Source organism: Lithobates pipiens, unplaced genomic scaffold, assembly GCF_037356315.1.
Source record: "Lithobates pipiens isolate NorthernLeopardFrog02 unplaced genomic scaffold, aLitPip1_a1.2 Scaffold_28, whole genome shotgun sequence".
NCBI classification, from domain to species: domain Eukaryota; kingdom Metazoa; phylum Chordata; class Amphibia; order Anura; family Ranidae; genus Lithobates; species Lithobates pipiens.
Genome location: NW_027507789.1, coordinates 210,976,342 through 210,987,417, shown reverse-complemented (window position 1 = coordinate 210,987,417; position 11,076 = coordinate 210,976,342). Strand labels below are relative to the sequence as shown.

Below are 11,076 nucleotides of genomic sequence, written 5' to 3'. Positions count from 1 at the left end.
CAAAAAAATGTCAACTTCACACTCTCTCAGTCACAAAAAGGATTATTTAATAAAGTAAATGCTGTAAACTACTTTAGTAGTGAGAAATTATCATCCTGCACTCTCACGCCTCAGATCAGCCCCAATCCCTGCAACTCCACATCTCGGATCAGCCCCAATTCATGCACCTTCACACCTCAGACCACTGCCCCCCCCCGCAAATCTGTTTCACCACTGTAACCCCCTGCTCATCTGCCCCACCACTAACCCCCTGCACATCTGCCCCACCACTAACCCCCTGCACATCTGCCCCACCACTGTACCCCCTTTCTCATCTGCCCCAGCACTGTACCCCCTTTCTCATCTGCCCCACCAGTGTAACCCCCTTTCTCATCTGCCCCACCACTGTAACCCCTTGTTCATCTGCCCCACCACTGTAACCCCCTGTTCATCTGACCCACCACTGTAACCCCCTGTACATCTGCCCCACCACTGTACCACCCTGTTCATCTCCCCAGCACTGTACCCTCTTTCTCATCTGCCCCACCAATGTAACCCCCTGCACATCTGCCCCACCTCTGTGCCACAAATATACCTTCTTTCTCCTCTACCCCAACACTATACCCCCCCGCTCATCTTTCCCACCACTGTATCCCCCTGCTTTTCTGTCCCACCGCTGAACCCCCTTTTCAACCCTTCCACCACTGTACCTCCATGCACATCTGCTCCACAGCCGTATCCCCATGCTCTTCTGTCTCACTACTGAATGGCATTCTCATCTGCCCCAACACTAAACCCCCCTACTCATCCACCCCACCACTGTACCTCCTTGCACATCTGCTCCACGGCCATATCCCCATGCTCTTCTGTCTCGCTACTGAATCACCTTCTCATCTGTCCTAACACTGAACCCATCTGCTCATCTGGCCCACCACTGTAACCCGCTTTCTCATCTACCCAACCAATGTACCTCCTGCACATCTGTCTTACCTCTGTACCCCCCTGCTTTTCTGCCCCACCACTGTACCCCCCTGCTCATATGTCCCACCAATACACATCCTTTCACATCTGCCCCACTGCTCTACCCTCCTGCTTTTCTGTCCCACCACTGAACCCCCTTCTCATCTGGCCCAACACTGAACCCCCCTGCTCATCTAGCCCAACACTGAACCCCCTGTTCATCTAGCCCAACACTGAACCCCCCTGTTCATCTGGCCTAACACTGAACCCCCCTGCTCATCTGACCTAACACTGAACCCCCTTCTCATCTGGCCTAACACTGAACCCCCTTCTCATCTGTCCCACCACTGAACCCCTTTCTCATCTGGCCTAACACTGAACCCCCCTGTTCATCTGGCCCAACACTGAACCCCCCTGTTCATCTGTCCCACCAATACACATCCTTTCACATCTGCCCCACTGCTCTACCCCCTGCTTTTCTGTCCCACCACTGAACCCCCTGCACATCTGCCCCAACACTAAACCCCCTGCACATCTGCCCCAACACTAAACCCCCTGCACATCTGCCCCAACACTAAACCCCCTGCACATCTGCCCCAACACTAAACCCCCTGCACATCTGCCCCAACACTAAACCCCCTGCACATCTGCTCCAACACTAAACCCCCCTGCCAACGCTCACATCCAGTACATGTGCTTGTATGAGATGTATGTGATGTATGAGATGTATGTGATGTCACATATAAGCATCTGGAATGGATGGGCAATGACGAGCTCAGGTCAGGGGCATTTTATGAAGGCAGTGGGCCTGTGTGCAAATCATAAGTTGGGCCCCCGCAGCTGAGACAAAGTGGTTGGATGTGATTTTTCATTGCGCTGAATACTGGCTGTGGCTTAAAGGCTTTTCTCTTTACAAAATTTGTGACTATTTAGGGATGTGGTGCCGTTTGTTTCTACAACACTTAGCAATCATTAATATTTCCTAAAGATGTTAATAAAAAGTCTTTTACATAAATTTGAAATACCATTCTGATAACTAGCTAGAGGGCTGTAGGTTGGCCAGCTCTCATACTGCTATACCCCGACTACATACTTGTACCCCCTAGGCTTGTCCTTGGTTCCTGATTACCCTTCTCTAAGTCATTCCTGGTCCCCCCTCTGCCCAGTGACTGCAATCTGTTCTTATCACTCCGGACAGAGGCAGGAACTGAGTCCTGACCTGGTGGAGTTTCCTCTCTCGGAAAATAACAAAGGATATAAAGTATGAAGAGGAAGAGGAGGCCGAGCCCTTCAGAGAAAGGAGATCGGGATGGAGCAAGGACTGTAGCCTGAGCCCCAACAGGAGCCCGAAGGAGAGATTGCAGAAAGCTGGACAAAGGTCTGGAGGGAGCGGACCCTTGTAGAGGCCGGGGGGAAACATGGAACAGCACGCAAAGAAAGGAAAGAAGGTATGAAAAGGTCTTTTTTTGTTTTAAATTAAAGCGGGAGTAAACCCGCTGATGTGTTTTTTTTTTTTTTTTCTACCTGCAAAGGAAAAGGCATAATGAGCTAGTATGCACCGCATATTAGCTCATTATGGAATACTTACCTTAGAACAAGGCCCCGACATCTGGTCCGATCCACGCTGAGGGAACTGACATGCTCCCTCTGCGTTTCTTCCGGGTATCGCGGCTCCGGCACTGTGAGTGGCCGGAGCCGCAATATCGTCACTCCCGCGCATGCGCGCGGGAGATTTCTTCCCGGCAGCGTCCGTAGTCTGCCGGGCTTTCAGCCGGGAATCCACTGTGCGCATGCGCTGCTGCAGTCAGCTGCGCATTGCGAGGGGAATACGTACCTGTACGGTTTAGGAGATATTTTTTTTACCTACAGGTAAGCCTTATTATAGGCTTTCCTGTAGGCAAAAGTCCCAAAAAAGGCTATACAACCACTTTAAATTAAAAACAAACTTTAAATTGATGAGATACATGGGATATAGGCATCAAGACTAACCAAAATGGCAATTTTCACAACAAACAATCCTAAAGAAAATGATAACAAATAATGCTCTGATTTACCTGTGAAATCTTCTATCCGTTATTAAAATATGGCTCTATTGCAAAAACAAAACAAAAGAAATATCCTCCAATTACAACAGAATACTGACTCCGAGGAGCTTAATATCTACATTTCCCCATTTTTAAACATCTGTAATGTATTGCCAGTTTGTCAATTTCTCCATTATTTAAGGGATAGTTTACACTTGCTTCAAAACAAGGCTTCGGACAGGCTTTGTTAAAGCTCTCTGAATGACAGTCAAAGCTCCTGTTTAGCTTACAGTCCTGTTTACACCTTTCTATTGCTTGGTGCTTCAATGAGGCTTTGGTGGGGCTTTGATGAGGCTTCGGGGGGTCTTTGGTGGGGCTTTGATGAGGCTTTGGTGGGGCCTTGATGAGGCTTCGGGGGGGCTTTAGTGGGGCTTTGATGAGGCTTTGGGGGGGCTTCGGTGGGGCTTTGATGAGGCTTCGGTGGGGCTTTGATGAGGCGTCGGGGGGCTTTGGTTGGGCTTTGATGAGGCTTTGGTGGTGCTTCAGTGAGGCTTTGGGGAGGCTTTGTGGGGCTTCGATGAGGCTTCGATTGGGCTTTAGTTGGACTTCAAGCAAGCTTTGCCATAGACTTCTTTGGAGGCTTTGAAAAAAAAGCACCACTAAAGCTACATGGGGTATAATTTTTGAAGTGATGCCAAAACAAAGCTGCTTCAAAACAAGGTTTCGGGCACACTTTGTTAAAGCTCTCTGAACGCCAGTCAAAGCTCCTGTCACTAAATAAAATGTTTAGCTTACAGTCCTGTTTACACCTTTCTATTGTTTGGTGCTTCAATGAGGCTTTGGTGGGGCTTTGATGAGGCTTCAGGGGGGTCTTTGGTGGGGCTTTGATGAGGCTTTGGTGGGGCTTTGATGAGGCTTCGGGGGGTCTTTGGTGGGGCTTTGATGAGGCTTCGGGGGGTCTTCGGTGGGGCTTTGATGAGGCTTCGGTGGGGCTTTAGTTGGACTTCAAGCAAGCTTTGCCATAGACTTCTTTGGAGGCTTTGAAAAAAAAGGACCACTAAAGCTACATGGGGTATAATTTTTGAAGTGATGCCAAAACAAAGCTGCTTCAAAACAAGGATTCGGACACACTTTGTTAAAGCTCTCTGAACGCCAGTCAAAGCTCCTGTCACTAAATAAAATGGTTATCTTACAGTCCTGTTTACACCTGCTTTTTATTGGTTCTTCAATGAGGCTTTGGTGGGGCTTTCATGAGGCTTTGGTGGGGCTTTGGTGGGGCTTTCATGAGGCTTTGGTGGGGCTTTCATGAGGCTTTGGTGGGGCTTTCATGAGGCTTTGGTGGGGCTTTCATGAGGCTTTGGTGGGGCTTTCATGTGGCTTTGTTGTGGCTTTGTTGTGGCTTTGATGGGGCTTTCATGAGGCTTTGATGAGGCTTTGATGGGGCTTCAGTGGGACTTCGAGCGAGCTTTCCAATAGACTTCTATGGAGGCTTTGAAGACGCTTTGAAGCACCACTGAAGCTACATGGGGTATAATTTTTGAAGCAACGCCAAAGCAAACACAAGGTGTAAACAGGACTGTAAGATAACCATTTTATTTAGTGACAGGAGCTTTGACTGGTGTTCAGAGAGCTTTAACAAAGCGTGTCTGAAGCCTTGTTGAAGCCCAAGCAAGTGTAAATGAGCCCTAAATATCCTCCTTTTTTTTTTTAGAATATAAATATTCATTTTTTCCGCCAATAATGATATTTCAGTATTTTCTTACATTGTTAAATCAGTTCTCAACTGTCTCCTTTTAACCATAAAAATAAATTCTTATTTCAGCTGGGATTCTGTCTTCAGTTATATGTATTTCATTTTCATTAACAATTTACTGGATTTTTTATGCACCATTAGTCATCCCTGTGATGTGTTAATCATGTCACCATGCTTCCATGATTTTTTTTTTCTTGTCTGCAACTGTTACATAAGCCTCAAATACACGGGCGCTTGGCCCTGGTGCAGGCGGAAGGCACATGCGTGCACATCCAACCCCTCTGCCAACATAGTGCACCAAGCGGTACTAATGTTTAAGGTTGTATGTACCCAGGGTGCAAGCAGTCTGTGTCCCGGGCATTTGTCCCTGGGTGCATACAACCTTAAACATTAGTACCATTTGATGCATTATCTAGCCACAGCAGCGCTCGGCCTCTCATAGCGTTTAACCACTTGCCACCCACTTAACGCATATATGCACTAGCAAAGAGGGTGGGATTTAACACTAATGCCTCTAGCACAGAGACTGAGCTGTCAAAGACAGCTGTTGGTCTATACCAGGGGTCTCCAAACTTTCTAAACAAAGGGCCACTTTACTACCCTTCCAACTATAGGGGGGGCTACACTGTGGCCAATGGGAGAAGAAAGTGCCTTTGTGTCAGTGGGCATAAACCTTGCCCCATCATTGGTGTCAGTGCGAGGAATAGTGTTCCATCATTGGTATCAGTGGGAGGAATAGTGTTCCATCATTGGTATCAGTGGGAGGAATAGTGTTCCATCATTGGTATCAGTGGGAAGAATTGTGCCCCATCATTGGTATCGGTGGGAGGAATAGTGCCCCATCATAGGTATTAGTGGGAGGGATAGTGTTCCATCATTGGTATCAATGGGAGGAATAGTTCCCCATCATTGGTGTCAGTGGGAGGAATAGTGTTCCATCATTGGTGTCAGTGGGAGGGATAGTGTTCCATCATTGGTGTCAGTGGGAGGGATAGTGTTCCATCATTGGTGTCAGTGGGAGGGATAGTGCCCCGTCATTGGTGTCAGTGGGAGGAATAGTGTCCTATCATTGGTGTCAGTGGGAGGGATAGTGTCCCATCATTGGTGTCAGTGGGAGTGATAGTGTCCCATCATTGGTGTCAGTGGGAGGGATAGTGTTCCATCATTGGTGTCAGTGGGAGGGATAGTGTTCCATCATTGGTGTCAGTGGGAGGGATAGTGTTCCATCATTGGTGTCAGTGGGAGGGATAGTGCCCCGTCATTGGTGTCAGTGGGAGGGATAGTGCCCCGTCATTGGTGTCAGTGGGAGGGATTGTGCCCCGTCATTGGTGTCAGTGGGAGGAATAGTGTCCCATCATTGGTGTCAGTGGGAGGAATAGTGTCCCATCATTGGTGTCAATGGGAGGAATAGTGCCCCATCATTGGTGTCCAGTGGGAGGAATAGTGCCCCGTCATTGGTGTCAGTGGGAGGGATAGTGTTCCATTTTTGGTATCAGTGGGAGGAATAGTGCCCCATCATTGGTATCAGTGGGAGGAATTATGCCCCACTGTTGCTGACAGTGGGGGGGAAACGCCCCAGGGGCCGGATAAAAGCAAGCAAAAGGCCGCAGTTTGGAGACCCCTGGTCTATACTAATGATTGGAAACCAGCAGGACCGGATCCAGAACGATGTGACCACTATGATAGCCAATCACAGTGAAAAAGGTAATTTCAGGTGCCGCACATCCAACAAAATCCAATGGTAGCGATGGTGAGAGTAGCCTCAGCCCAGACTCCATTATGACGTGTTTCACCCCACCAACAGGGCTTCGTCATGGAAGGGTTCTCAGCCAATTACAGTGGTCACATGATTAGGCAGACCTTCCTGCTCCTTGGGTGTGATAGCCAGGGCAGGTGGGAAGGGGTCAACAGGCTTCCAGCAGTGAGGCTGAATGGTGCCTTTGTGCCTTCCGCTTGCACATAAATGTAAGAGTCCCATGTGCTGGGGCTGAACACGCAAGTGTGCATGATAACTAATATTATACATGTAAAAAAAATGGGTTCCGGTTTTCATTTTTTTTAAAGAGAATAAAAGATGTAACTAGATTGGTCACTATGGGCACCTAAAGCAATGCATTGTGGGATTCAGGCTGGGATCTTGGCATTTCAGGGCAGTGGTATCTTGGCTTGCGATCCGCTGCAGCAGAAACATTAGGAGCGTCTTTCCTAATGACGGGATTGTGAAATGTGCAGGGAGGTCGATTGTAGAAAATAGGATTGAAATGTGACTGTGTTTATGATCCAGGCTGTTTTCACATATACTGTAAACTATTACCGGCAGGCTCTGGTCTCCCCCCTCAAACGGCTGGTGTCTCTTAAATCTGCTCGGCGCTCTGCCGCGAAGAACAGCACCTACCGACGCCCGCTCCATTCTGTGCCCGTGATGCCCCCGGACTACCTACTAGACCCTCAGATCCTGCTGCATGACTATGTGGAGAAAGAAGTGAAGGTGAGGAGCTTAAAGTGAAAGTCCACACAGATTTTATTTATTTATTGTTTTGTCATTTCGATTTGGATGCAGCGTGGAGGGGTTAGAACCTCTTGTTGGGATTAATTTTGTTTGTCGGTTTCACGGCTGCAGAGATTTCACCTTACTTCATATGCTTGTGACGCCACAGGAACGTGAGGATATTTCACCTCCTGGCACAGAGACCGCAGCAAAAACCTGACAAAGGTGCTCTAACCCTCCCCCGTCCTCAAAACTTAAAAAGGAACTGCAGTCTGCTTGCATAATTTATAATAAAAACATCTTTGCCATTCCGAAGCTTCCCTCCAAACCCTTTGCATATTATTTTATATATACTGTGATTCTTTCCTTGCAAATATGCTGCAGAAATCTCCCTCCACTGAGTCTGGCTGCAGCCATTTTAACTGTGGGCAGCTGAAGCTGCTGTCTGTTCACTTCCTGGATTTACACAGAGGCACGCCTCCAGCTCTGCAGCTCTCATTGGCCGTCTTATGACTCACCACCCCCCCTCCTCCCTTCCTTGGTAAACTCTCACGAGAGCGAGAGAGAGAGCTGTGCATGATGTCGTAAGCCTAGGCCAGTGATGGCGAACCTTGGCACCCCAGATGTTTTGGAACTACTACTACTACTATGCTCATGCACTCTGCAGTATAGTGGAGCATCATGGGAAATGTAGTTCCAAAACATATGGAGTGCCAAGGTTCACCATCCCACGGAGGATTGAAGGATCGGGTGAGTATAAGCTTTCTGCTCACCCCTAGACAAACAAAGCTGTTGGCCTGTGCAGTGCGGGCACATTCTCACTGCCAGTGAAAAGAATGTTTGCCCGTTTAGGTGTTAAGCTGTGTTATTTTTTTTTATAAAGTACTACAATGCGCCATCCCAAACGGCCTGATCCCCAAGCATTGGAGAACCCATAGACCGCAATCCGTAACAGATTGGATATTACGAGCTGGTAATATACATTTGATGGAAGAGATTACTGTCCCTAAAAAGGGCAGATTATGACACTTATAAAATATGGTGAAGCGTGCTACGCTCTAAAAACTCCCGCAGTTCTCTACTGGACGCGATCCCAGACCTCATTTTACATTGGAACACGCTATCAATAGCTATAGAAGTGAGAAAACCAACCGAATACAGGTCAGAACCCAATAGGTGACCTCCTTTAGAATTTTTACCCCCCTCCCCATCTTTGTGATTGGCTGTACATTTCCTTGTTTCGGGAGCGCTTATTACCATCATCCTACCGCATCATTCTGCTTACCAAATACAAGCAGATCCGATTCATAGAATACCTGTAAAAGCTATAACAAATCATCACTAACACGTTGTAATGGCATTTGTATTGTTTTTTTTAATTTGTCCTGTTTTTTTTTTTTTTTTTAATGGATAAAACATGAATAAAACTTTGACAAAAAATGCTACATCTTGACTCTCCTCCTCTATACCTTTTAAATGACCCTCTCTCTTTCCTATTCTTTTTTGGTCCCTATGCTCCAGCCCCCGGTGTTAATTTTGTCAACTAAAATATTTTTGTATACTAAAATACGACTAAAACTTAAAACAGTTCAGATGACTATAATACAACTAAAACGTAAAGCAGAGTTCCACCCAAAAATTGAACTTCCGCCTTTCGGAATCCCCCCCCCCCCAGTATCACATTTGGCACCTTTCACGGGGAAGGGGGAAGCAGATACCTGTCTAATACAGGTATTTTGCTCCCACATACGGGCATAGATACCCGCACCACCCCCGGGTATCTACGCCACTTCCGGAGCCTTCTCAGCCACCCCCCCTGCTGTCTTCTGGGAGACATACAGGTCCCAGAAGACAGCAGGGACCAGTGGGATTGCGCAGCACAAGTCGCGCATGCGCAGTAGGGAACCCAGAAGTGAAGCCACAAGGCTTCACTTCCTGATTCCCTTACCAAAGATTACAGCGCCTCCATCGGAGAGCCGAGGGACAGATCGACTTTGGGTGCCGACATTGCGGGTGCCCAGGACAGGTGAGCATCCATATTTTAAAAGTCAGCAGCTGTAGTATTTGTAGCTGCTGACTTTTAAAAAAGAAAAAAAAATTAGGCAGAACTCCGCTTTAAAACAATTCAGATGACTAAAATACGACTAAAACGAAAATGTCATTTTAGTCAAAAGACTATGACTAAAACTAAATCAAAGTTTGCCGTCAAAATGAACACTGCCCAGCGCAGGTACCGTAAGCAGGGCCAGGACAAGGGGGAGCGGGGCAGGAAGGGCAGCTGCCCTGGGCACAGTGGAGCAAAGGGGGCAGAAAATAGACACGTGATAGTCTATGGCGTGCATTAACAGTGGCAGAGGGGGGTGCAGTTTCACATGCTTGCCCTGAGCGGTAGGCGAACCTGTCTTGGGACTGACTGTAAGCACTTGATAGTAAAAACCCTAAAGAGTGCCCATAGTTTGCTGCATTTACACAGTTTTCAATGCATCACCATCAAATCCTCTCCTCCTCCAGTTCTTAGGTCACCTGACGTGGGTAGTCGCCTCTTTGAATCCATCTAGCCGAGATGAAATCTTGCAGCTCCTGGACACAGCTCGGGTAAGGCTCTCTGTTAAAAAGCTTTGTAGAGTGACTGCAGATTCAATGCTGCCAGCAGGTAAAAAAAAGCCTAAAGGAACAAGACGAAAAAGTTCTCTTGCAGTGCCCCCTCCCCCATGTAATACAAGGGTTAAATGATCATCATCTCTAGGGGTAGATTAATGAGGTGTAATAGTAACATTTTTGCTTGTTGTTGTCGCACGTCTACATCTTCACATTTAGACCCCTTTCACACCAGGGCGTTTTGCAGGTGCTATAGCGTTAGAAATAGCGCCTACAATCTGTCCTGAAGAAGCTGCACCATTGAGGGCTTTCACACTACAGCGGTGCGCTGGCAGGACATCAGGGAAAAGTCCTACCAGCAGCTTCTTTGGAGCGGTGAAGGAGCGGTGTGTTTACCGCTCCTCCACCGCTGCTCCCCATTGAAATCAATGGGGCAGCGCAATAGCGGTGTTTTGCTGGCGGTTTTAACCCTTTCTCGGCCGCTAGCGGGGGTAGAAGCACACGAAATGTGCCGCGCTAAAAATAGCGGCGTTTTACCGCCCACGCTATGGGCGGTGTGGTGTGAAAGGGGTCTTAATGCAGGATGTGATGACGGCAAGGGACTGCCCACAGCCCAGAGTGTTGGGGAGAAGAGGAGAGTGCTGGAGCCTGCAGGAGTAAGGACAGGGGCTTACCTACAGTGGTCACATGCTGGAGGGGGCTTGTGCAGCTCACCTGTACACCTGCTTCTCCTCCTCTCCTTCCCGTAGGCATTCATTGGCTGCAGGAGGAAAATGCAGGGGATTGGTTCTTCTATATGCCACCCCTCTCCCGTCGGCTACTTCAGGGGATGTGTCAGGACAGGGAGCCGGGGAAGGGGCCGTAAAATATGTAATTTACCACCCCCGTTCCTTTTTCTGAATGGACACCAACCCCTGACCGCTACCGATCACTGACTCGCTGAATAACTCAGGTAAAGTAAACTTCAGTTTGTGAATGAACAGGAAGCCTCAGTTCAGAGCTATTCCTGTCCATTTATTTTGTGCAGCTGAGGCTGCAGAGATAGAGATTGAGGGCTGTGTCCTCAGTCTCCTTACTCTGTCTCAATGGTGGAACATCAGAGGTCTGTTTAGACCCATGATATCTCACCAAAACCCCTCAATGGGGCTAAAAAAAAAAAACTTCTGACACCAGTAGCGGAACTATCAGGGTCACAAAAGTTGCACTTGCAACCAGGCCCTGGCTTTCCACCACGGTGGGGGTTGGGCTGCAGAGCATGTAAATGAGTCCTGCTG

The 11,076-nt window shown here is 48.0% G+C and overlaps 1 protein-coding gene across 2 annotated transcripts in view; it reads left to right on the top strand.

The window, feature by feature from the left end:
* Positions 1-2,201: 2,201 nt before the first annotated feature.
* The window catches only part of CCM2L (CCM2 like scaffold protein), a 42,262-nt gene continuing 33,387 nt past the window's right edge, over positions 2,202-11,076 (top strand). The window contains exons 1-3 of one of the 2 annotated variants that reach the window (XM_077460457.1): positions 2,202-2,387; positions 7,037-7,204; positions 9,716-9,799. In XM_077460457.1, coding sequence (XP_077316583.1) covers positions 2,358-2,387; positions 7,037-7,204; positions 9,716-9,799 — 282 coding nt within the window. In that variant the 5' untranslated portion in view covers positions 2,202-2,357. The remainder of the gene's footprint in view (positions 2,388-7,036; positions 7,205-9,715; positions 9,800-11,076) is intronic. The other variant, XM_077460456.1, reaches the window with a different exon arrangement.